At 36.4% G+C, this 27991-nt stretch overlaps 2 protein-coding genes across 4 annotated transcripts in view; both read right to left on the bottom strand.

Moving 5' to 3' along the window:
• The window catches only part of Oseg4 (intraflagellar transport protein Oseg4), a 29687-nt gene extending 10745 nt beyond the window's left edge, over positions 1-18942 (bottom strand). The window contains exons 1-13 of one of the 3 annotated variants that reach the window (XM_022061497.2): positions 18731-18942; positions 17755-17866; positions 16382-16548; positions 14903-15005; positions 13050-13210; positions 11732-11897; positions 10527-10672; positions 9920-10138; positions 9139-9280; positions 7321-7449; positions 6972-7063; positions 5941-6122; positions 1253-1547 (exon numbers count right to left, since the gene is read on the bottom strand). In XM_022061497.2, the coding sequence (XP_021917189.2) occupies positions 1253-1547; positions 5941-6122; positions 6972-7063; positions 7321-7449; positions 9139-9280; positions 9920-10138; positions 10527-10672; positions 11732-11897; positions 13050-13210; positions 14903-15005; positions 16382-16548; positions 17755-17866; positions 18731-18754 (1938 nt within the window). In that variant the 5' untranslated portion in view covers positions 18755-18942. Of the gene's footprint in view, positions 1-1252; positions 1548-5940; positions 6123-6971; positions 7064-7320; positions 7450-9138; positions 9281-9919; positions 10139-10526; positions 10673-11731; positions 11898-13049; positions 13211-14011; positions 14665-14902; positions 15006-16381; positions 16549-17754; positions 17867-18730 lie in introns of those variants that run through there. The other 2 variants (XM_022061495.2, XM_087351857.1) reach the window with 2 other exon arrangements.
• Positions 18943-19655: 713 nt separating this feature from the next.
• Ak2 (Adenylate kinase 2) lies at positions 19656-27975 on the bottom strand. The gene is made up of 6 exons (XM_022061491.2): positions 27683-27975; positions 27343-27460; positions 26039-26157; positions 25217-25384; positions 23496-23610; positions 19656-21837 (listed from the first exon to the last, which is right to left on the bottom strand). Exons 1-6 carry the CDS (start codon positions 27779-27781, stop codon positions 21722-21724), a joined length of 735 nt encoding a protein of 244 aa, XP_021917183.1. The 5' UTR covers positions 27782-27975; the 3' UTR covers positions 19656-21721.
• Between the last annotated feature and the right edge of the window lie 16 nt (positions 27976-27991).

Below are 27991 nucleotides of genomic sequence, written 5' to 3'. Positions count from 1 at the left end.
AGAAAGTTGAGATGTCTACCACAAGATTGACAGAACTGACATTATTTAGCAGGATTCTTGTGATAGACTGTGTTTTACTCAGATATAATATCAGAAATATATAGATACAAACTGTCAAGTTATGTCTAACTGTATGGAAGCTAGGACACTATGAACAGGCACACAAACTGCCACTTTCCCAAGGTAAGACACCACTGAAACATGCTGTTGATTAAATGTTAAAAGTTTCTCAAATCTGGTGTAAATTTTCACACAGAGAACTTACTATAAAAATTCAGTAACTTTGTTATAATGCATTCAATTCTACGTATGAATGCCAATTTTATGACGTCTCACAAAACAGTGAAGATGGATGTCTTCTGAGTTGTTGCAACGTGTAGTCTGGTAGAAGTTTACAGGCGTTTCAGAGGTCCTTGCTGCCTCCATCATCAGGGCAACCTGGCCAATAGTCTACTGCAATGTCCTCTTCAGGACACCACCCAACCCTGGCCAGTTCAGTATTTCCTCTCTCTGATCTGTGTTATTTAGTCCATTTTCTTTCCTGTACATTTCCTTTCATTATTCTCCTCCGTCTGTCCACCCCCACTTCCTTATGTCTTCAAATATTACACAACAGTGCACACTTTGCTTTACACTGGATTACAGCTGCCATTTCTGTTTCTGCACTAAAGTCAATAGAATTAATCCCTGTCTATGCCAGGGTTTTGTATTTTTCTCTCCATATCTGAATGTGCGTTGGTTTGGGCTGAATAAATGTCAAACTTTGAATACACAACTCTGTATGTTTAATAGTAACTGGGAAATAATTTGACTCAAGACTGAAATAAACAAGAAAAGTAGAATAATGGAATTTAAGTGAGATTTCAGGTTCTCACAGTGGTAAGTATGGAGATGACTCTTTTAGGATTTTGTTCTACGTAATCTAATGATGGAGACAGCAACTCTGAAATGTCAGTAAAATTCTACAAGATTATACAGTGCAACATCATATAAGACAGTCATCTTCAATAACAGTTTTCTATTAAGTACTGGAAAGGGGAGAGGGATATTTTATATTCCAATAAATACATATGTACTATTATATTATTCATCTGAGCTCTTCAAAAGACAGCACAATTTTTCACAGCAATAGGTATGTGATGGGTATTAAATGCCAGAACTTATTGACATTTTTAGAGGTCATTACAAACATCACCTTCATTTTGGTTTACTGTATAAAATTTGTAATGTCCTCATTACTTCATCATCTTACCCGAAAGGAACAGATGTAGCCTGAGCTTAGTATGGGCTCCTCAGGTTCAAGACCTCGCAGAACGTACATGCGTGTCTTTTCCATAATAGCAAGCAGCTCGGGATTATCAGAAGCCCATTTCATAGCCCACACATCCTTTCTTTCAAACTTGGACAATTCTCTCTTGTTGTTATTGCCCATAAGTGAGATATCCAAAGCATCTCCTGACATTGCCAATGAAGTGGACGAAGAAAGCAATGGAGATTCCAGATCCAGAAATGTCAGTATACCCGTCACATCAATTACAGATAAACACCTGAAACATATAAACATAAATGTTGCACTGTCTAATTCTGATTTTATCCAAAATTGAAAACACAGAAAGGAATCACCATGCATCAGAGTGAGTGATTCTTATGCTAAATACAAAAACAATGATTCTGTTTCAACAGGAGAGGTTAACTGCAGCATTTAGTGAGATGATCAACAGTAAGTAGATACAAATTTGGAAACAGGTAAATATGACCCATCTCAGCAGTCACCTCAAGACAGAGAAACATAACAAAAAACATGAGTAATGATATCTAACTAACTAGATGGCTTACAGTACCCGCAAGTTCATCACCGAATTAACCAAAGCCCTCCACCGGACTCTGTCCTGGGCCAACAAAATCCAGTCTCCCTCAACTCCTATCTCCCATAGCTCCTGCCTGAGATTATCCTCCAATCTACATCTAGGTCTCCCCAGCGGTCTCTTCCCCTCAGGCTTCCCAACCAATACCCGGTGCACACCTCTTGCAACATCCATGTGTGCCACATGCCCTGCCCATCTCATTCTTCTTCACATAGTCATCTTGACAATATTGGGGAAGGAGTACAAATTTTTAAGCTCATCATTATGCAGTTTTGTCCATACTCCATCATCTTCTCTCCTAGGCCCAAATATTCTCATCAACGCCTTATTCTCAAACACCTGCAATCTGTGTTCCTCCCTCTGAGTGAGAGACCATGTTTTGCACCCATATAAAACAACAGGCAAAATTAATGTTTTGTATATTTTAATCTTTAGGTTATTAGATATCAGAGGGAAGACAAAATATTTTGAACTAAGAAGTAGCAAGCATTTCCCTAATTTAATCTCCTCGCCGATCTGAGTTCCCATCGGCGAGTGCAATACAAAGGACAAGATTTGTTATGCAGCACCCCTGAGGATGAGGGCAGAGATTGTTCTCGAAACATTGGCAGAAGATATGGTTTATTCATCATTCAGCCACCTGACACAGCTTCTAACCCAAGAGTCTTTCATCAACTTCAGTCGCTACGAAAGCTTAACTTTAAATAATTGTTCTGTTGCCACACGCTGTGCAGTCTGTGGCATGACCTTGTACTGATGCAAATGTGACAAATGAGAAACATGATGGATGATCATAATGCACCCCAAGATTCTGGTCACAAAATGTCACACTATTCATTTCAGAAGGCATATACATTATTGCATAAGCATTCATGGTGATAACTGATCTGCCATTCACAAAACAATTCATTTTCTGAATTTTTTTAAATTATAACAAAATAATAAATACCTAAATGCAATAACAGAAATATGCATCAAATTTAAAATTACTAGAGCAGGGCGCTCCTTTCGGAGCTCCTAGGGGGGGGGTGGTCAAGTTTGTAAAACGCAACCAACCTTGGTTAGTCCCAAAGGGGAGTTAGTTTAGTGTCTCATCCAAGTGTTTTAACCCCTGAGTAGGAAACTAAACTAACCCCCCCGAATGGGGGGTTTAAACACTTGACCAAAACACCGAAGGGGTTTGGTTGCGTTTTAAAATCTTGAGTAAGACACTAAACTAACCCCCGTGTATATACAAATATAAGGTAATATTGTTGATGACGTCATTTTTTGACAACGATGGCTAATCCTTTCGGAGCGCTTCTTGTAATCTGATATTTTACATCCTTAACGTCGCTGATCAGAGGCCAACAGTTCTTGGTTAGTCAACTTTCTACGTCCAAACCCACCCTTGCAAGTCTTCTTTTTTTCTATTCTTTTTTTTGTTGAATAGTTCTGATGTTTTAGTTCTTTACCTCGCTGTTCAGAGGCCAACTGTTCTTGGTCAGCCAACTTTTTACGTCTAACCCAATCCATACATATCTTCGTTTTTCTCTTCTACTCTTGGTGAATAAGTTTTTCTACGTTTATCAATGTATGTCTTCCTTAGCTTTTCTTTATTTGTTAAATAGTTCTGATGTTTTAGTTCTTTACGTCGCTGTTCAGAGGCCAACAATTCTTGGTCAGTTAACTATCTACGTCCAACCCCACCTTTTCAAATCTTCGTCTGATTTTTCTTTTTCTTTTTTTCTCTTCTCTTCTTGTTGTATACGTTTTTCTACGTTTATCGATGTAACTCTCCCTTCGTTTTTCTTTATTTATTAAATAGGTCTGATGGATTAGTTCTTTACGTCGCTTTTCAGAGGCCAACTGTTCTTGGTTAGTCAACTTTCTACCTCCAACAACACCCTAGCAAATCTTCGTCTGTTTTTCTACGTGTGTTCTTAATATGGTCTCGTTTAACAATGTAAGTCTTCTTTCGCTTATCCTTATTTGTTAAATAGATCTGATGTCTTAGTTCTTTACATCGATGTTCAGAAGCCACCTGTTTTTGGTCAGACAACTTTCTACGTCCGACCCCACCCTTGCAAGTCTTCGTTTGTTTTCTTCTGTTCTTGTTCAATAAGTTTTTCGCTTTTCTTCATTTCTTAAGTATGTCTGATGTTTTAGTTCTTTACGTCGGTGTTCAGAGGCCAACTGTTTTTAGTCAGACAACTTTCTACGTCCAACAACACCCTAGCAAATCTTCGTCTGTTTTTCTACGTGTGTTCTTAATATGGTCTCGTTTAACAATGTAAGTCTTCTTTCGCTTATCCTTATTTGTTAAATAGATCTGATGTCTTAGTTCTTTACATCGATGTTCAGAAGCCACCTGTTTTTGGTCAGACAACTTTCTACGTCCGACCCCACCCTTGCAAGTCTTCGTTTGTTTTCTTCTGTTCTTGTTCAATAAGTTTTTCGCTTTTCTTCATTTCTTAAGTATGTCTGATGTTTTAGTTCTTTACGTCGGTGTTCAGAGGCCACCTGTTTTTGGTCAGACAACTTTCTACGTCCAATCCCACCCTTTCAAGTCTTCGTTTGTTTTCTTCTGCTCTTCTGTTCTTGTTGAATAAGTTTTTCTGCGTTTATCAATGCAAATCTCCCTTTGCTTTTCTTTACTTGTTAAGTAGGTCTGATATTTTAATTCTTTACGTCGCTGTTCATAGGCCCACTGTTCTTGGCCAGTCAACTTTCTACGTCCAATCCCACCCTTGCAAATCGTCGTCTGTTTTTCTACAAATGTCGTTAATATGGTCTCGTTTATCGATGTAATTCTTCTTTCGCTTTTCTTTATTTCTTAAATAGTTCTGATGTTGTAGTTCTTTACGTCGCTGTTCAGAGGCCAATTGTTCTTGGTCACTCAACTTTCTACGTCCAACCCCACCCTTACAAATCTTCGTCTGCTTTCTTTTCCTTCTGTTCTTATTGAATACGTTTTTCTACGTTCCTTCGCTTCTCTTTATTTCTTAAATATGTCTGATGTTTTAGTTTTTACGTCGTAGTACAGAGGACAACTTTTCTAAGTCAGTCAGACGTTTTAAAATCTTGAGTAAGACTCTAAACTAAGTCCCCCGAATGGGGGTTAAACACTTGAACAATGTTTTAGGACAACTGTCAGAAAATTATCAATAATGCGATTCCACGTGCTTCTTCTGGAGCAGTGATAATGCGACTGGCTCGGTAGTGAAGCATTATTTGTTTACTCGGCATTGTTGTGTTGTACTCGGCATTGTTGTGGAACACAACAATGCCGAGTTTGTTTATAGTTGACATTGTTGATGACGTAATTTATTGGCGACAACGAGGAATCACAAATTTTTATTTAAAATTATTGGAGAATTTACTCTAATGTATTGGAACTTAAGACGAGACAGTAAATGTGTATAAAGTAGAGAAAAGATTAATAAGAAATTATATTTAATTTTATTGATATAAAATATCTCTTTCTGCAGAATACTGCCATACTTCTAGGATCTGCCAACATACAGCAGGAAATACTTAGTTCAATGTGATATCATCACAGACAATCAATTATTCAGTAAAGACAAAATACACATCTCTCTCTACAGACTTAAATATTACTGACATTTCTTCAATCTTAATAGATTACCTTCATATTATAAAACAAACATAAGGGGCACTAGTTGATAGCAGGCCTAACTAAACAGTAATAAGTTCATCAATCAAGATTTGTACTGTCATTTAAACAATTATGTGATCTGACTGTTATGCAAAGAAGGAGATGTTTCATCACCACTACTTTGTAACTCTGCTATAGTTACATGCCAATTTTTATAAAATGAACCAAATTTTAAGGTTCATTTTGAGCTTCATGTAAAGTAGATAAAATAATAAACTATAATAAAATAAAATTAAACTCATCTGACAACTTACATGACCCCATTAGCATTCATTTATAGCAATTCATGCAAAAAGAAGTCATAAAACATGACATTTACGCCAATTAATATTCCACTTTTAACTAAAGCACCAAATTTATCTTGCAAAAGTAAAATTAAACTTATTTATGAAAAGCACAATGTAATTTTGTACTTACGTAGTATTGCAGTTGATAGAAAGCTTGTATGGGCGAGAATTAAGGGTGTAACGATTAGTCAGGGCCACTTGAGGCAAGGAATAACGCTGCACTGACCCAGATTCACGTCCAATAACCAGTGCCTTCTCTGATGCAGCCAAACAGCAAATTGGGTCAGCAGTTGCTTGCATATTAGTTGTAGGCTACTTGCAACAAACACATTAATATTATGAGTACAACTGCATATGGGAAATTTTCAAAAACATGATGAAATGAACATATCTTCTTATCATCATTATTGGGGTAATAATGCAGCAAGCACCTACACAAGCACAAAACATTTTTGAGGGTTTAATGAAATTAAATTTAAGTTACAGAAAACTGTAAACACCATTAAAAATCTAATAAATGTAAAGGGGGTGGCTGCGCGGTCTAAGGCGTGGGCCTTGTGCCGCTTGGTCGCTGGGACCGTGGGTTCGAATCCCACTCAAGCCATGGATGTTTGTCCGCGTTTTTCTGTGTTGTGCTGTCCTGTGTACAGGTAGAGGCCTTGTGACAGGCTGATATCTCGTCCAAGGCGTCCTACTGAATGTCTACAGATCAAGCCAACGAAAAGTTGGGACCTGCAGTGCTCAGGCACTTGAAGAACGGGTCGTTCAAGTATTCAAGTAATAAATGTAAAATATGCCAAATATGTGATCTTAATTCTTTCACTGCTTCACTCAGGATATTCCAGTTTGTAACAAATGTAATCTCTTTTAACTTTTCTGATAAGACATTTATGGCCAGCGACAAATTGTATATACTCTGTCATCATTTGACAAACATTTGGAAGGACCTGTACATTTCTTACAACATACAGTCAGTGAACTAAGAAATACTCAGGAGTCAAAAGGTTAAAATAAAGAACAGAATATACATTAGAGTTCTGGAAACCTTCATACATACAGAACAAAAATGTGTCACGTTTTTACTAAATGTAAATGAAAGATTAACCTGTAGAAGTTCTGTGAATTCAGAAGATAAGAGACTAGATTACTGGTTTCACGAACCTCATAGGATCTGTCAAGGTCTTGTATCACTTCTGCAACTCCAGATGGTGTATCATCAATATGGTAAAGTCTCTCCTTGCGTTGACGTGAACCTACGTTCACAAAAAGAATTTCCAGCAAACCTTATACTAACCTATATGTTACTTTATTTCATAGGTATAAATTTTTAATCCAATAAAATTTCAGTTAAATGTACATACAGTGGATTCCGGTTAATTGGGACACATCGGGACAAGAACATGTAAGCTACACCAGCATGGATCCTCTCAAGTACAGTTCCAAAAATAATTGCTACTTTCTAGAGCTTAAATTGATTATTCAGTTAAATAATAGTACAACAGAGGCATACCTGCCATACTAAAAGTAGATCGGGATTTTGGTGTCCTGTAGTGCCACAGCAAAAAGTTGTCTCGTGAAGCAGCAAACACATGAGATGAGTTCATTGCAATCCACAAGGGCTCAATATCCATGTACTTTGCTGTAAATTAAATAACGTAATCATAAGTGCATTTTATTCAGTTAATTATGATAAGTTCGTTAAATATTCCAATGACAATTACAGAGTGCATAATAATTTTTTTAATGCCACTGCCATTACCCAGAGTAAAGTAAAATAATTTTGCATATAAGGCTTCGCTTTTACTCCTGGCATATTTACGTGAATATTTCAAGCATTATTTCTTTCCCTCTGAGTCTATTGTTTATAAAATTTATTTCTGGAAAGAGCACTGTAGTGAACTGCAGCTTGGTATAGCACTGGCTTTCTGTTCTCAACCATAACCCTAGATTGTATGCTTCCAAAGTGTTTTGATTCACTGCTTGCAGAAACAGCTTATGTCTTTTGTGTGTCAAAATAATGTTTTGTGCTGCCACCTGAAGGCTTTCCATATTATGTTATGAAACACGAGTTTCTGCTACCCAAGAAGCAAATCTGCACATTGAAATTCTGCATTCATTTTATTTTATGACAGTTTTACCAAAGAAATGCATTTATGGGGCCTAGGTTAGAACGCTGGCCTTATAATCCTGGGGTCTCGGGTTCAATTCCCGGCGGTGCCCGAATTTATAACTTGTGTTGGGCAAGGCCGTGGTCTAGGCAACACAGTTTTTTCCTCTGTGGCATCCCAACAATTACTCCATTCACACACAGAAGAAGGCAATGGCAAACCACTTCTGGATCATCTGCCAAGAACGTATATGAACAGGGCCCAGTCCGAGAAAAGGATGGAAGGATCCTGTTCATATGGACCTGTCGTCAGACAGAACACTAATAAAAAAAAATACTTAGTGCCCCTAAGCGCGTAGCAAGGTTTCTTTTAAATATCCTATAACACCTAAAGATTAACAAATCTGTATGGTGAAGAGGTGGATTTATAATGCAGATATTTGTACACAAATACATATAACTTGAATAACAAATACAGAAGTACACTAACAAGTTCACAACTGCATCTGAGTTTCGCCACGTACTGGTGCTATGTACAGACTACCATGTCCAAACTAGGTAAGATAGTAACATGCTGTCAAAAGACAAAAAAGTTTCTTTTAGAATGAACTTCAAGAGGATGTTTTCCTATATCAATAACAGTGCAAAAGGCTACCGTTTACTTTTCTCTAAGTAAATACAGAAAGTTTGTCATTCATTTCTTTACCATTTTATATTGCCAACTGTCCGTTCACTATTACAAATACCTGGGCCGACAGGTAAGCCAGTAGCTGTGTTCCTGGGAAATGAAGAGTTAAGCTTGCAGAAAGAAAGTCTATAAAGTTTTGTTAAATTACAAGACAAATACCAAGAGAGATGTTATTATTTCAAGTCCCTATGGTTGATGTAAATATAAATATTTGTTGCGCCATTTAATATTTTAGTCGTGTGCCAAGCTTTTGGGGGAACATACAGTCTTCATTATCAGGGTTAAGTGAGGAATCCCAGTCTGAGTCCGAGCCTTTCATTGAGTCAGTCAGTCTGTCTGTCTTGGTGATGAACCCTTTTAATGCTCATGACAATATTTTAGTCCCTGAAATAAAGGAATGATGGGTGGTAGATGGTTTATATAGGGATAGGATTTGGAGGCAGGTCATGATAATTGGTCAATAAAGCCATGGGATGCAGTCATGTCCAGGACAATACGAAAGAGCACTTTTAGGTTACAAACATAGTACATACTGTCAACTGGAGTGCTTATAGCATTGCAGAGAATAAGCCCATACTGCCCACTGGTGCCTGAGTCTTCTGCTCTGATTGCCAGCACACAATGTTCTCCTGCTGATGCCACTCCAAGTAACAATTTCACTGGTTTGTTGTAGCACTGTTGACATGGCAAATTAACTTGTATCTACTGATTCTTCAAAACAGCAGTATTAACAACAATAATTTAACTTAATATTAAGATAAGTTTTAACTATTACATGAATAAAACAATGATACATGGAAGACTGTCATGGGAAGACACAGAGATCTATGTACACAAAGGCAGATATAATAAAATAAATAAAGATAAATACTATTCAAATTAATCTTGATAAACAAGCTGTATCACTTCAGGCAGTATAACAAGATTGTGCAGACTTCATTTTGCCCACTTGGTAAGTATATATTTAATAGAATGGGTCTGAAAGCACTATAATATTCATTATCAAATCTGCCATTAAGAAACATTGACACAATTTTCTTACTCTCTTCTCCACCCTTAAACATTAGGTGCTGTCATATGTCTGAAGTATAAATTGAAACTTGGAAGACATTACAAATACAAACATTTGACATTTCAACATCTCCATGTCTCCTCAGTTAAGTACTTCCATAGCAACTTGATTTGCTTTAATAAAATATTCTCTGTCGACAAGCTGTTCCAAAATGTAACCATAGTCCAGCGTTTCAGAGACAGAGAATGTCTTTGGTCTCTGCAAAAGCCTCAAGTCTTACTTGATTTGTTGTGTCAACTAACCTCATTATTTTTAGTATCCCAGAATGTTACAGTTGTTCCAGGCCTGTCCGGTCTGTTGTAGCAATATACAACAGTGTGTTCCACATAACTCCACCGGTAATCTGGACGGATATTGGCAAAATAGATGTATGAGTCTACAGCAAGGGCCACACGCAGGGAACCACCTTCCCACACACAACTCGTAACCTCCCGACCAGGAATCCTCAGTGTCCGCAAGCGCTGCCATGAAAGTATATTGAATATCGTTATATTATGTGATTCACAATGAAGAAAAAATCAAGTAAGGAAATATATCAAAATAAGAAATTAAAACTATGTATTGCAGTGGTGAAGCATATGATGTGTTACTAAACAGTGTAAAGAAGAAACAGTTTCACAGCTTCAAAAGTAGTTTTTGCAATTTTTAAAAAAAAGTGATCTAACAAAAACAATTTGTCCCTGATCAAATGCAGGCAGGAATGAGTAGGAGCTAACCCCCCCCCCCCCCTCCAACACCTATATGGGGTGTAGCAGGACAGCTTTACTTTTTTTATTCTATAAGAAAAGCCTGACAGCACACTTTACTATTTCTGATCTCCTTGTATTATAAATGAAATACTGAATGTACCTCTCCAAATGGTGTGTAAAACTGTATGACATTACAATCCTTGTTGTCTTCAGCAAGTTCCATTACACCAGTAACAGCAATGACACTGCCATTGTGATTCCATCGGCAGCATACAGCAGTCATGCCCGTGTCAATTAGCACTGGTACTGGGCAAAAAGAAAGGTTGTCATACAAATGTATTTTAAATGTGGTTAAAGACTTCTCATTACACTAAATAATAAGGAATTCTTGCAAATGTTACTTGCAAGACACAAGAACATATAATGTGGACTTCAAGGACATTTCAGTAACTATGTACTCCAGTGCTGATCTCACATAGCTGTAGGGTCGAACAATAACAGAACTGTATTGAAATTGTTAATTTCTAAATGTCAAACTCTACAATAACCAACCATACCAAAATATCAGTCAGCCATTCAGCAATTTTGTTTTCCACTATAACAAATTTTAGAGTATAAACATGAAATAACTTGCAATGACATCATAACATTGTTTGAGAGTATCCTCTACAGATCAGTCGTTTTTATGTTTTAAAATTCATGTATTATCACCTGACATACAACCAAGACATCATTGGGGATGAATGCTGAGTTTTTCAGTATGAAACAAAGCAGCAGAACATGCAATGGAAATCTCCAGGACCATCCTGCCCCACACATGCCAAAATCAAAAGTCATAACAATGTTGATTTTTTCTTTGATTGCAAAATGGATAATACAGTGAATATATGTTTCACCAGGTCAGACTCAACTAGAAATTTTATGTCCAAGTTCTGGAAAGTCTGAGACAGCAGGTTTGTTGTGAGGCCTGAATTTTTTGCCGACAAGTGGATCCTGCACTGCGCCTTCACATACAGCACTTTTCAGCAATAAATTTTTGGTGAAAAAATCAATCATGGTCCTGGTTCCTCACCATATCATAGTCTGTGTGTCTGCTTTCCCTTCCCTACCACGAAGAATCATCTCAAGGGATTACATTTTGAAATCATCAGAGAGATTCATGTGATAATGGCCATTCTAAACATTTTACTCAGTATTTTGACAGTTTGAAATAATGCTGAAACTCATGTATAGCTGCAGGAGGAAACTACTTTGAAGGAGAACACTGCACTTCAGAATGAAATTTAATATAGTGTTACCTGTAATAGAGTCTCATTATTTGTCAGACCTCGTACAAGTGCTACATAAACTGCAATGATTACTTACTGTCATCATTTTCACCACGCATAATTTGCATGCAGCCATTTTCATAACAGATGGCAAGTACAGGACAGTCTTGTTCCACAAATCCCTGTCTTCCATCATACCAGTGCATACCAACCACCTGTGTTGGGCTCAGCATGTTAGGCACACACTGGATGCTCAGCTTCATCTGAATACAGAACCACTTGTTAGTGCTGTTCTGAATAAGACATGAGTTTGACATAATTTAACTCTCATTACATTGTAAAGGTTAATAATTTGTTGTGACTACATAATTAAATAACTTTATAAAGCATTTATTCTCAGTTATTTAGATTATTTTTCAATGTTTTAATCAATTATTCTCCGAATTTATCCCCATACTGCATATTTATGATGGCAGAAGTTCTTGGGGTTGACTGTATTTGGCTTAGAATTGATATACGGAAGTTTGGTCGGCCAAGCCTCACAGTGAAATGGATATATGATTTCTCGGATTTCTTTGTCAGTGGTCTGATTACAGAAGTCTTCACAAAAGGACAGAACACGCGTGATCACAGTAAAGCACTTGACATACAAGGTAAAAGGACATGAACTTCTTTTCCTCTCCTGACTTATGTCAATCTGACTGAACATAAAATCAACTGCTGTGGAACAATACAACCCGAGACAAAGGGAATACCACATGACACGACCAAACAGATGACTGACTGTGGAGAAATTTCGTCCAGGACAAAAGATGACTTGACAGCAAAGGTCTGGAGAGATAAACATGATGTGTATGTACTATCAAATATGCACAATCCACCAACAAGAGAAGACAACTTTTGTGACAAATATGGAAATGCCTTGAAGCCACAAACTGTACAGTATTATAACCAGCATATGGGATACTTCTTTGCCAACCACATCAGAGCACTGACTGAGAGCTTTGACTCAAACTTAACTGATGTGGGGAACCCCTTAGTTCAGGAACTTGGAAGGCACCTTTGATGAAAAAGGGCTGACTGAGGTCACCTACGGGAAACTGAGGGGGGCTGATGTTCAGCAGGCCAACCAAGGCTGTCCCTCAAAAGACGGTTAAGTCGGCACAACAAGTGGTCTGACCATTTGATTACCCTGCCTGAGGTTTTTCCATGCTTTTTCTCAGTTGTAAGGCAATTCAAAAGGGTCATGGCCTAACTTCCTCAAGTATGGAGGCCTTCAGCTGAAGTGATTCCCCCCCAAGTCGCAGAAAACAGAAAATGTTATTTCATTCTTCGCCTGTACTGACATTTAATTGCATACAACTCACTTCTTTACAATATGTTTGTAATGTTACAAAATTCTTTACATCACTCACTGTAAAGCTTCCCTGATTATCATAGGCATGAATTTCACCACTGCGGAGACTGAACAGCAGCATTTTACCATCTGGGGACCATTCCACTCCAGTCAAGGCACTTCCTTTCAATTCCTTTCCCCAGATACGATTTCCATCCACTGAACCAACAATCACAGCTCCTACAGCAAAGAAGAAGCTAATACATTTTGTGAAATGACACTGCAATAAAAAAAAATATACATAAACAACAATGCCATACCGTAGCAAAGCCTGGACTGTACAAAGGACTGGCGAGAATCACATTTTTATGTTCACATACTTTTTCACATATAATTGTGTATGTTTCCCTGAGAGTTTATGGCCAAAATAAAGATTTTTTGCTTTCACAAAAGGGTGAGCATGAGCAAGAGAAAGACATGACATAAAATATGTTCCTTCTTTATGCATATGATCTGAAAATATTAGACTAAAATATTTTTGCATGCAAAATTAAATAAATTTTGTATTTTACACATTAACATCAGCTAAAATAAGTTGTATAAAGATGGGAATCATATCACATCCTTAAAGAAATAATAACAACTAACATAATAACAGCAACAAATTTCACAAATGAAAGACTTTATATAACATTATATAAAAGAATTCAAACCAACATTCTAAATAAATGTGCTCTGACAGAATAATCAGAAATCTTACAGACTACCAATTCATAAAAATAAGACACTTAGAAAGACTTTAAGACACAGAAAGATAATGACAACAAATAAATTTCTTTTGTCAGCTACAGAGGAAAGTAACCAAATATCAGATATGAGCCTAATATCATAGAGCAACATTCTAGCTATAATGACTGCTGTTTACCATGTTCTTGTTTTATTTTATAAACATTTTCTCAACTGAATATCTTAGTGTCAAATGGAAGACTGACTGAGAATAATGAATTGGGTAGGATATCAAAGGAAACACATACCACTTACTCTAAAGTACTATCCCAATACAGTAGGGCACCGCTTATACGGCGGGTTAGGGACCAGACCCCCGCCGTAAAGCGAAAATCGCCGAAAAGCGGATCTTTGCCTTATTTCACTTGCAAATGCATATCAAAGCCTAATAAGATGTTACACTATCATATAGTAAGTGCACAATAGCGCTAGGCCTAAGAAAATGATATGAAAGTTAAATGAATATCAGTAATACACACATTGTCCTCAGCTTATAGTGATTGGTGAATATAAATTTGAAAATTGATATGCTTATAGTAGGAAGGATGAAGGAGATGGCGCATCTTCATCATCTGACTCTTCAACGAATCTTATTCATTTTGGTGATGGTTTGGAAGCCATAGACATGCCTTGTTCACGAAGTTTAATCATCTCTAACGTGGCATTTAAAGTAAGAGGCTTACGACTCCTCTTTTTATCGCTACTACCCTTTGACGCCATTGTAATTACACTGTAGTAACACAAAAATATTATATAAATATACAGTTTGTAATAACTAAAAAAATTGCCAGAAATACAGAGAGACGCGGAGCGCACAAAAGCTGTAAACAGACTGAATCAGCGACGAGAAAATGGCGCCGGACGCACTTCTCTGACTCAGCTGTTGAGCGCCGTATTAGCGAATCGCCGTAAAGCGGAGCGCCGTAAAGCGGGGCCCTACTGTATCTGCATAAAGGAACAGTAATTTATATACCTAAAATGTAATATTTCATTCCAAAAATATATCTGATATACTTGTACAGCATTAATGATACAAAACACTAGCTGAAGAAATATGACCTTGAGTAAAACATAAAATGTTAAGATGTTATGGCTCAGGCCATCACTTAAAAATTAAGTATCAAATAAATTGTTACTTATTCTCACCATCTTCATATACAATGCAAATCTTTTGCCCATCTGAATTCCACGCCATTCCTTTCACTACTGACTTGTTGCGATTGTTGATCATTTCCTCATACCATGATCCCTGTAAAAATTCAATAAATCTGTTCATCGTTAAGTACCAAATTACAGTTCACGCAAAGAAATATAAGAAGCCCAGCAAAAAGAAGAGCTCACTATGGTGAAATACTAGAGCTTATTCAGGTTCAAAATGTGTGGATTTTTACCACCACATAAATATCAAAACAATATTACACATCTTTCCATGTGGGTTGCAAAATGTTTGCATCAACAGTTTCAATAACAGCAACAATTCTGGACTTCAAATCACTCACGCTGGCCACCAGAATTGTGTATATGCAGTATGTTATGTAACCCATAAAAAAGTCACACATTATCTGGTGTCCTGACCAGCAAAGAGATGATTCCACAATGGCCAATCCACCAATTCAGGATTTGGTGGTATAAGGAGTCACATACATGCAATTTCTAACGTATTGGTGCACCATTTTGTCAGAACAAATAAGGCTGCAGATGATGTGTAGGCAATTCATGACTGTCACTGTCAGTTCAGCAAATATAATGGGGCAGATCACATGACTGTATAACAACACACACCAAACATTCACTTCCGCACTGTTTCCAATGTGTTCCTATGAGGCTGTTCTACTCCCCTGATTTTTAAGGTTTGTTTGTATACAGACACAAGAAATGTTGCTTTATTCGAGAACATAATTTTATTCATGAAATCACTGTCACTGGGCAACAGCCAGACTAAGCAGTGGTGAAATCTACTGGTATATTACTCATTAAAACTGTATGACATTCCCTCACAGATAGAACAAATCTTGTAAAATTTTTCTGAGGTTCTGTGAGATTAAATTTTTAAAGATAATTCGTATATTACATATTACTATCACCACATATGGGACAAAGAGAAACATATGAGTAAAAGTGTGTTCAGGTCTTCTGCTTTATCAATGGGTGTTCAGTCTTTCACAATATGACAGTCTCAGAATTAAATTTTACATCAAAATCACCAATATTTGCATTTTATAACCAAATAATTCTTAGATTATTAACAGATGTTTAAACCACACAGATTATATAGCACCAAAGAGACAAAAACATGGTCATTAATGTTGAGAAGGCGAGAATATGGAAGGAGAGACTGCAGCCATTTTCATAACTGATTCTCAGAAACTTTAATTATGCTGTTTCAGCTGTCAATATATCATACTATATCAACTGAGATAGAATGACATACACGACATATGCAAAAGGATTTGTAAGAAGAAACAGTCATGATCTATTTCATGACATTCACCTCAGAACAGCCAATTTCCCAGTTACTTTAAAATGGATTCACACTAGTAGGAAAAGCACAAACCAAAACTTTAAAAGAAATTAGGAAATTCAGATGCATTATGACTTGTAAAAATTAAAACTATGAAGTCATACCTTGTATAGCATCCACACAATAATAAGGCCATACTGGTCACTAGTGGTAAGCTTCTGGTGAATTTCATTCCAAGTAATAACTTGAATTTGTCCACTGTGACCTTCCAAAGTCTGATTCATTGACAAATTTGATGGAGCTGCCAACCCTTTCACCTTACTATCAGCCCCTGATAATTTAAAAAAAAGTTGAATTACACATACCAAACATGTAAAAACTAGAAACATAACAAATTAAACTGAATTAAAGAAATTTCCATTACCATCAAGGATTTTCTTACTTCTACCTAACACCCTCCTCTAATCCCGTAATATATGGAGTCTCCTACGTTTTTGACAAAGACTGTGCTTTGAAATTTGCATTCACTTCCAAAGACTATTAGATGTTCAATGCACTGAAAATAATTCAAGTTCAACATATTATGAAAAACTCTATTTTCAAGAAAATGTACAAACTTCTGCAAAAGATCATGACAGGCAATTTTAAATAAGGATCACATCTTTATACAATTACCGCAGAACTCTATCTAGCGGGCACAATGTACAATTATCTCTAAATTGTTGGCTGATCTACACATCAAACAGACAGATTTCACTTCTTTTGGCTTATTGTAACATAAAAAACAAATACAACAGAAAGAGACTGATAACAACAAAATATACCAAGATCAAAATCTTGAAAAAATCTGTATTCCAAGCTGATTATTCAACTTTTGACTTCATAAAGTAATCTGACAATCTTCTGAAAAGACATTCCATGTCAAATCAACATAGGTCACAACCCAACCCCCTCAGAAGTGAACAGTTCTTGTTAGACTGTAGTCCTAATGGAGATAAAAAATTCCTGCAAAATGTTATTGCTTTATGGCCAATGAATTTTCTACATTTTCTACATCTGCCAAATAGTAGAGAACAAATGGGAGTACAATCAGACAGTACAGCAATAATTTACCGGCTTCAAGAAACCTATGACTCAATTAAAAGAGACAATCTTTACAAAAATTTAATTGAATCTAGTATACCTAAGAAGCTAGGCAGGCAAATTAAAATGTGTTTAAGTGTAACCTCTAGAAAAATGTGTGTAGCTAAATATATGTCCAATACATTTCCTATTCAAAATGGCCTGAAAGAGGGAGATACTGTTTTTCAATTTCACCTTAGAATATGCCATCAGGAAAGCCCAAGACAATCAGGACGGTTTGGAATTGAATGGGATATATCAGCTTTCTGGTCAATTTGTTGAAAAGTTGTTCGGAAAACACACACAGACAGCATCGTACTCAAATAAACCTACTTTTTAAGATGGTGGGGAAAGGTAACAAGCAACATTCATACTCGTATGACTCTCACATGCATGCAACAAAAGTTCTGATTACCTGGTTGAAGCTTCAAAACTTTCAATAATCCTTCCTCTCCACCACAAGCAAGATATCCCTGTTCTCGGTTCCATGCCAGGCAATTAAGTTTGGTGTTGTTGGGAATAGCAATCTGGAATTAGTTCCACTGCATATGAGAAAGCTGTAAGAACTGAAGTATCAAGAGACACTACTGTGACACACATGGTTACCATATTGTAAAACTGTTACTTAAGTTTGCTCTTTATAACTAATCTGATTTATAAGAACAAAATCATCTGCTGTGGAATATGACTATTTTTCTTTCAGTCTTGTATATCTGTACTGTAACCATCTGTATCAGTTAAGTTACAGGAATTTATGTTTGGTTCAGCAATTGTAAATAAACATAATATTCAGACATATATCAACAGGTCACCATATTATATTATATTATGAAATGTGAGATAAGGTTTTAATCAGGATAGTTAACAGCCATATTCTGATATAGAGTAATATTTCTTTCTGATAGCTAATTTGCTGTTGTTCATAAAATGAGCCTGAAGTCATGTATTTAGTCACACACATACCTATAATACTTCACAATCTTTACAGTAAACACATATTACTCTAAATTATCATATTCCCCTGACTTGTCTCTGAATTGAATTCAGCTTTCTGATGCTAATAAATAGTTCTAACACAACTTGTTACTGTTTTGCAAATATTGCATAAAAATTCATTTCTTTTAGCAAAATGTTTCTGATTTTGTTATGTCATTTTGAAGTTTTGTTACGTTTGGAAAAAAATTAAATTACTTAAATAGAATAGATTCCTTCAGAATTCTGTGTTTTATAAAACATTTACGTTACATAACCTAGCACATCATCATTTTAAATTTCGTCAGTTTTCTTTTGGGTAACAAGGAATACAAAAATTGTCCCTGAATTTTATTACTTTAGTTAGCAGTGTTGGGTGAAGTATATGACATGTAAATGAACTGTTGAAGTTAACATACCTTTTTACTTAAATAGATAAACATTTTGCAACCATTTTATTATTCAGCTAAAGATATATATACACTCAACTGCTTCTAGCAAATAAACAGTATAAACATTACTGTTAATTTCGTACTATAAAGAAACCGCTTTCGACTTTAAACGATTTCAAATCATTTTTGTTTGCTAACTAAACCGCAATCCGATCGACTGAATACTGTCCTGACATCTCATTGTTAATGAAGACTAACACTCCAATCGGCCACGGTAACTCAATCGATAGTCACACATTACCATGAAAATCCCGTCCTATATTTCGTCGTGGTATTTACTTCTATGTACCTGTGACAAAATTTGTCCTTGAGGTACAGTGCAGCAGCTATTTCTAAAATACATTTTGTTTTTGACGTAAATACGTCTATAAGGAAGGGTCGTTCGGCAAAAAAGGGGAACGAAAAAGTGTAACCTGGTTACCTAGGAAACGTCGTGTTTACTCGGCACTGTTGCACCTACATGCCATATACTGGGAAAACTTTTTTTTGTCAGTAAATCAGACAATAGTCAGATGATAGGCTAATTAATGAATAATGCACTGGAAAGGATATGGAAGAAAGTAGTCATAGCCTAATATAAGGTACTATCCCATGAGGAACAGAAAACCATAAAATATGACAAAATGGCCAGTCTTTGAAATTGGAACTCCTGAATATGAAGCAGGAGAGATAACCACTCAGCTACAATAGTCAGTATCTTACAATGAATCCTGTCATACATTCTTCTAGATGTCCTTTACTTCCCTTCACACAGGAATTTGACATTTTCATTCTTTCATGATTCCTACTGTTACCCATGTACAGAACATGTCCATTTGTTACTAGGGCAACAATATATGCAATTTTTCTGTAAGAGCTCCATTTATCTCATAATTTTAAATTCAAGAAAAACTTTAACATTTTTCATTAAACAACTTTATTATTCATAGTTTCCCTATAAGTGATTTCAACATTCAAAAGCTTACCTTCACAAATATGTTAAATTATGAACAGAGTACCATATTTAATTATAAGATTTTAAAACCAATGCTGCGACAATATTGAAAGCTAGAAAAAAAATATTCAGAAAATACTCTTTCACAGTGGAAATATAACAAAACTACACATTCACCTTTAATCATACTCCCACTGCCATATACACAACCCCCCTCTAAAAAACATTCCCTTAACTTTTATAAAACAATATGAACTATATTGTGCTGTTCCTAGTAATAGAAAATAGTACAGACAACAAGAATCAGGATATAACTTGGAAGTTAGGCATTTTTCGTTCTGTAACTACCCTAAACAAAAATGCTTACTACTACTTTCAACCCACTCATAAACCGAAGCAAATCATGGCAAGTAAACAATATTATGTAAAATGCAACAGTAAATATGAGCACAGCACAGAACCAAGTGCAAATGAGATTCAAGATAAATATTCTTGTTTCTTTTGTACCAAATGGTAATTTACATTAAATTTTTACATCATAAATTTACATTCAGGAAGACGACAAATTATGAACAGAATGCATTCCAAAATACGCCTTCGTTCTGAACTTCTGCCCACAGACACAACATTATAAATGGCGCTTAGGATCCCAAGCCAGACCACAATTGCCCATTTACCAGTAACTTATAATTAAGGTAATATAATGAACATTTTTAATAATAATAACAATACTGTTCTAATACACGTATTGAAATATAGCAGAATAATAACAAAACTGGGTAACAAATTTCTTTCATTGTTCCCTTTAATCCTGGCAGTTCCTTCCTCATTAGATGTGGTGTTTCAGTAGAAACAAGTTTCGTTATAGGATGACGAGATAAAATTTTAGTGGAAGTAGAGGTTGATGGCATTGGTTCCTTGGGAACCTGTCTTCAAATGTTTCCAGAAAAATTTTGACAGCGTCTTCTTTACCTCACAGCAAACTGCCCTTAAACATTTAAGGGCATCACAAAGCAATGAAAATCGAAGAAAAATTACCATTTGCAGACTTGTATCTCAGCAGTGCAAATCCCCACCAATCATACTTCACCATTGCAACTAATTTTCAAGAGTGTGCATATGAAATGGCATTTATATAACCAAATTAGTGAAATATTAAGGCAAATAATAACTTCAATCCCATGTACAAACACTACAAAGTCAGAAAGTTCTAACATGATGGCTTCCTGTACAATTTTCTACTTAAAAAATCGTGTCAGGAATCTACAATATGAATAAAATGCCAACGCCAATTACGGGAACAATGATGTTTTCAGTTTCTTTGAATGTAAAATACCTTTTATATTACTAATTTTGGAAATTAATAGATAAGTTCTGCAGAACATTTTTCATAAAACACTTTTCATTTGCACCACTGAGTTCAATTAAAGTAATAAGACTTTTGTTTCTTTGTAACAAGTTTGACTTCTGAATCATCCAAATATCAACTGTATATTCTACTTGTATCCAATGTTTATTCCTGCCTTGAAAATTTATTCTTCCTTCCCACTTAACAGGTATTATAAGTTGAGGAACAGCAGAGATCAGTGATACAACTCTGCATCCTTAACATTTCCTTTATATGCACCCAATACTGTCTACTACAACAACTCACCTGATGCTACTAGTTCCTTGTAGTATGTGGTACATTTTATAATGGTAAAATATATTTTATTATCCAATTTTTTCAGTAAAAATTATATTAATAATTAACTGTTGTATGTTTGCTTTATTCTAACTTGCTCAAACCATAGGGAAGCGGCCATGTTGATTCACATTTGACTTAAATTACATCAGATTAAGAACAATAATTTTTTAAAGGAAATGGTATTATGGGTGCATATATTATTATACCATACAAATACTAGCTAAGAAATAAGGACAGCATCTCAGCACTTGGTCCAATCTGTCAACAGAAATATTTTTTTGAATTAATAAGACGGGCAACTGTTTCTACATATTCCACCTAACAAACTTCATTCTTCTTAAACAAATAAAACTCTGTCTTTGTTCTTTTGACCACAGTTTTCAAGGAATATTTTGTCAATACGACTGAAGACATGTGCTGCTGATTCAGCAGCATCAATACGATGATGAATACCTGTAATGAAATGAAAAGTATACCCCATAAGTCATTATACACACAGCATTAACAAAATAAAGCCTTATGAATATGAAGGTATCCTTTAAAAAGAAGACTTATAAAGATTAAACAAAGCAGAAAATTAAAAATACAATGATATTTAGGGAATGCTAGGGGGGGAAAAACAAAAAATGCTAGCAATATAGTTAAAAGGATGTCTTGTAAGTTTTTCACTATTAAATTAAATCCGTGGTGTAACAGCTCCAGAGAGCCAAAGCCGACTAGCTTGACTGCTAGCCTCACGTTCACATGCCTAAGCAGAGGTGAACGATCATCCAACCAGATATAGAGCAACGTGTGGTCAGCATGACGAATGCCCCAGCCATTGCTAGTTTTCCTGACCGGTTTACGCTACTCATTGCAGCTCCCCAATTTCCTCACGACGCTGGCTTTGCACCGGTCCCATACACTGGTCAAAAGCTCATGTGAAAATTTCTTCTCCCCCGAGAATCGAACCAGAGCGCATTCTGTATCGCCAGTCCAAAGTATGATGCCTCAGACCACATGGCTACGGCGCGGAACTAAGTTTTTCACTACATATATATCTTACAAATAAGATATCTGTAAAGTATTCACATTCACCAATAATGGTTCTCACAGACTGTAATATATTTTTAATATGAAGATAAAATAATGGTAACAGTGCTTAGAAACCAGTCACATGACAAACACAGCAATGAGTGCCATAAATAATATCTTATACACAAAGTGAAACAAATCGTGGGTATGTATGTTTTTTGAAACTTGAGAAGGGATAAATTGATTTGCAGCAAACTTGGGATATTTATTTCTTGAGACCAGAAAGATAAAATATGAGAGTCAAAACTCTGGAAAAATATCCAGAGTTTGATTCTTGGAGAGGGCAGTTCCTGTAGCTTGGAAGCTAGGTGCAACAGAAGAATGGTGCTAAGACCAAAGTTGTTTGTTTCAAACAGTGGATTACAGAAACAAAGACTAGAACCGCAAAAACTGTCCTCCTAGGTTTGAATCCCAGTGAAGATTTTTCTGTAGACTGAAAACTAAGCATGATAGAAGAATTATATTAAGACCAAGATTTTTTTATAACGATGAGATTACAGAAATAAAGGCCACACCCTGAAAAACTGTCCTGGGTTTGATTCCTGGTGAAGGAGTTTAATTCATCCATCCATCAATTGTTCTTCCATTAAAAATATCCTGATTGTAAGTTTTATGAAATGTAAATTTGGGGGAAAAATGTATGACTTATATTCAAATAAATATTGTAACAAAAAGGAACAGTGGCTGCAGAAAACGTATAAAAGGAGAGAAAGTGTGCATACAATACAGAAATAAATTTCTCAGAAGTGTGAAAAATTGTGATAGTGTTCGTTATACAGTACTGAGAGCTGTTAGAAAAATATGGTGTATATTGTTTCCCTACTTTTAGTTTTAAAAAAAGTTATAAATAGAGGGGAAATAAGTGGATATTAACACAAATAAATACAGAATACTTGGTCTTCAAATACCATGGTACGGCTTGTTACAACATCTACTCTATAGCCATTCACCCAATGCATTTGTGCAAAAAGTAAATTATGTGGAATTGAGAAGTGCACAAATGAAATATGACTAGTGGTAGATCCTATACAATTTACCTCTAAAACTGTAGTAGTCTATCAAAGGTTTGGTCTGCTTGTGATATGTTTCAAGACGTTTCTTTAAAGCATCAGCATTGTCATCAGCACGCCGAACCAGTGGCTCACCAGTAAACTACAAGGAACAAATAACATTGATTAATAAGAAACTGTCTGACAAAAACATAGGGGTGAGTTCCACACACTAAAACAACTAGCAAAGTTCATACGAACATGAATCCAGAATAACATCCTTACTGAGTTAGTCCTGCTTTCCTTTCTAAAATTTCTGAAGTCAAAATTTTGTTGCTTTCCCGCCTCGATAATAAGGGTTATGGGCAATGTATGTCTTCAGGACCACAGAGCTATCACAAAGTTTTAGCAATTCACATCTGCTCCTCTGAATGACCTCACATCAATTACATTTGTCTGCCTTCTCTTATCTACTAAAACATGATCTACTTGATTGTACGTGCTGCCATCTGGAGAAGTCCAAGTGTATATATGAATATCATGATGTGGAAATCTTGTACTTTTTACAATTAAATCTTTTGACGTAGCGAAGTTTATTGCTCTAACACCGTTATCATTACTAAGTGCATGCAGACTCTCGCTGCCTATTGTGGGTTTGATGATATCCTCCCTTGCAATTTTTGTACTGAAATCTCCCAACAGAATTTTCATGTGATACTTGCCAAATGTATCAAATATTGATTCCAATTCTTCATAAAAGCTATCCTTGATATCATCACTTCTGTTCTCAGTTGGGGCATGAACATTAGGGGTAATAATGTCGCACAAACATCCTTCCAGAATTATGTAAGATAACCCATCACTAACAAATTCTACTCTCCTAACTGCTGCCCTAATTCTGCTATGAACAAAAAACCTGTCTCTAAACGATGATTATCATTCCCCTTTCCATAGAAAAACGTGAAATTTTCCACTGAGATTGTGTGCTCCACCTCCCATCGCACTTCCTGCACTGCCACTAAGTCTTACTTATAATTCTCTACTTCCCTACTCACTGATTTCAGTGCCCCAGCCCTATAGAGACTCCTAACATTCCATATTCCAAATCTCATATCCTTTTCCAATGGTCATGCCAAAGAGTACATCCTGGTCCAAGGCTTTGGTAAAATTTTTCATAACAAGACAGTTTTTTATGGTGAAAGGTTGTTAGCATCATGCCCAACCCCCAAGCTGGAGGACCACCCCTCATCAGCTGTCCACAACTGCTTATTCAATATATTCGCAGCTAACCTCCATAAATGGAGGCTGTTCCTCCATCCGCAACCTGAGGACGTGCCATGTCCAGTGACAGGGACCCACCAATCATGGAAAAGCAGTTATTAGGAAAACCAAAATAATAATATTAAAAAGTACAAGAAGAAAAGGGAGAACAAACCATACAAATTGCAGAATGAACTTGAAGTAAAAACACAAAAACATTAAGTCATTAATCAGCAACTTCACAATTACATCCAATGGCCTGTTTGAACTCCACTGGTGTCTCTAATTTATCTGGACAGACAGGAAAGCTACAAAATACCTCAGTCAGGATACTAGGGTTTCTAAACAAAGGTTTGAACCTGAAACCTCCCAAATACAAAGCAGGACTGCTAACTACTCAGCCACAATGCACAGATTGTTAAAAAATAAATGTTTAATGTGATAAGCATGAACACGCACATTAAAATTCACTCCAACTACAATACCTAAATACAAATTGGTATTCTTACATCATCCTTCATGGGTGTCCGTGGTGGGTGGAATTCCTCGTGGTATGAGCGTCCACTGGCCTGATGAATTAATCTTCCTGTAATGCGGCGTAAAAGAAGGCTGTCATCAATTTTGAACTCAATCACAGCATCAAGATTTTGTTTCCTCTTTTCAAGAAGCTTGTCTAGCTGTGAAATGCAAGTACAATATTAGTAACACATCCTTCTTATGTGGTCTTTGCATAAAGTTCTTAAAAGTAACATGAGCCGGGATAGCTCAGTCAGTATAGTGACTAGCTAAGGGCTGGACAACCGGGGTTCGATCCCTGATGGGGGCAGAGGATTTTTCCTCTAGCCTCTGCTTCCAGACCGGCTCTGGGGCCCACCCAGCCTCCTCTCCAATGGGTACCGGAGGTAAAGCCGGCCGGGCGTGATGCTGACCGCTCACCCCCATGTAGTGCCGAGGTCAAGAAAGAGAGGAACTATACCTCCACTCACCCCGAGCGCCTGTATGGCATGTAGCGGGACAAACTTTACTTAAAAGCAACATATCAAAAGGATGTGTCTGCGAATCTTTCGGTCTGCATGTTTTACCCTCAAAACTAATGAACGGATTTCAATTTGGTACCTGAAAGTATGTATATTCCAATGAGTTTACTATTACATTATGACATGGAATACACCCTATGTATGTCTATGTGTGTGTAAAATTAATCAAATGACAGTCCCCAATCATTTCAAATGTGTATCCTGCATAAACTTCAATTCTTTTAATGTAAATGCAAGTACATATACAGTCTATGTGATCTGTCCACACAAGAAATAATTATTCTGATGCCAAACCTTTTCAGCTTGTGGTAAAGTTCTAGGAAATCCATCTAGAAGGAATCCATTTTTGCATTCTGGTCGATCCAAGTTTGATTCCACCAGACTCACAACCAAATCATCATTTACTAGGTGTCCTGTATAAATACAAAAAAAGATACACTGCACAACAGCACTGCTTAACCTCTTCCTGTAAGTCTTGTCACCAACCTACTAAAAATAAGTGTTCCATATAATAAGATCATGAGTTGAGTTATTGATAATAAATTTGTATACGTAAATAAAAAGTTGTCAGTGGAACCACGGTTCCGGAGAATTTGACGTAAATACGTCTATACGGAAAGGAAGTTTATATATTATACATTGCTTATTCAACTTCAATTAGTTACGCTTAAGATGGGTCTGTGGTAGCTGAATGTAATGTAAGGTAAGGTAATGTAATGTTATTATTATTATTATTTAGTGTTCTGTCTGACGACAGGTCCATATGAACAGGATCCTTCCATCCTTTTCTCGGAATGTAATGTAAGGTAAGGTAATGTAATGAAATGTTTTATAGGTAACAACAATGCCGAATTAAACAGATGATGTTTCCTAGGTAACAAAAATGCCGAGTAAATAGACGACGTTTTGTAGGTAACAATAATTCCGAGTAAACAGATGACATTCCCTAGGTAACCATTGTTACACTTTTTCGTTCCACTTTTTTGCCGAATGACCCTTCCTTACAGATGTATTTACATCAAAAACTCCCCACTTAATGGTACCTGCACCTTGTCGTGGTGGTGGAGCTTGAGTACCTCAGAGATCCCAAGAGCTACTGGTAGGGCCTCCCTAGCCAGATTGGTCGAGGGGGAGAGGTCAAACTAAGACAGGTACCCTGGTCCTCCAAGTTTGGGGTTGGTCGCAAGGCTAACAACCTTGCACCGTAAAAAAGATGTTTCGAAACCTCAATCAAAGCCTCGGACAGAATGGACCTAACAGAGAACCGAATGGAAGAGTACCTCCCCTCGACTGCTTATTCAATATATTTGCAGCTAACCTCCACACCTAGAGGCCATTCCATGCGGTGGTGCGAGGCATCCCACCATACATGGGCCATGTACGCAAATCAACTGCAGAATTAAGTCTGAAATTATGGTGTAATATCCCAATATTAATGAGGGCTAAATGCCAGGTAATTTACTGATTGCCCATTGAGATTCACCACGAAAATTTTGTTGCAGTGAATATTATAAAGTATGTTCAGCAGCTGACCTACATATGTATGTTCTTACTTCAGGTAATGATTTACATAAAATTACTCTACTTATTCAGAGTACCTGCATCCATTTCTTTTTTAATCTTTCGACCCAGAGGAGAGCCCGAAGATATCTCAGCACGCAACATATCTCCTGTTGATAGGTGACATACACAGAATTTATTTTTAAGCAGTGGAGCCTGAAAAGAAAAGTTTATTACAGATCAGCACAAAACATATCTTACGTTGCTAGAAGATATACACATAACTTATTTATAACTCATACTGCTTGAAACGATCATTGCAGACCAGCACTCAACATAACTCCTGTTGATACGTATCATACACAAAATTTTTACGCAGTGTTCCCTAAAAAACATAATATATTGCAGATCCCACTCTTTAACCATAAAATTAATTACCTGCGTTCCTTTGCCTGAACCTGGAGGTCCTAGAAGCACAGCATTTATTCCTAAAGGTTCATCAATTAGTTTAGGTAATGGTTGTGCAGGAGATGGCATGTTTCAATGATGTACATAAAGTCACACCACCTTAAAAATAACAAGATATTCAGACGAATTCCAAACGAATACTGACTGAGCAACGATTGATGACGCTAACGCTTAGTTTGTTTGCACACACTATCGATAGAGGGCACAAGTATTATCTGTGCCAGATAGCCCTTGTACACCAGCTGGGTGGTCAAGCATCGGAGCGGCTTATTCATTAGG

The sequence above is a fragment of the Zootermopsis nevadensis genome, unplaced genomic scaffold, assembly GCF_977971745.1.
Source record: "Zootermopsis nevadensis isolate Lab colony 2312 unplaced genomic scaffold, Znev_1.0 Znev_ptg000020l, whole genome shotgun sequence".
In the NCBI taxonomy this organism is placed as follows: domain Eukaryota; kingdom Metazoa; phylum Arthropoda; class Insecta; order Blattodea; family Termopsidae; genus Zootermopsis; species Zootermopsis nevadensis.
Note: the sequence above shows the minus strand (reverse complement) of the source record. Positions and strands in the feature narration are given on the sequence as shown.

Bases quoted from the DNA above. Each gene is read 5' to 3' on its own strand.
- Ak2 (XM_022061491.2), bottom strand. From the start codon at position 27,781: ATGCCATCTCCTGCACAACCATTACCTAAACTAATTGATGAACCTTTA. The intron at 27,461-27,682 runs GTAATTAATTTT...TTTTCTTTTCAG, and splicing joins GTTCAGGCAAAGGAACGCAG to GCTCCACTGCTTAAAAATAA. The intron at 26,158-27,342 runs GTACTCTGAATA...GTATTTATACAG, and splicing joins TAAAAAAGAAATGGATGCAG to GACACCTAGTAAATGATGAT.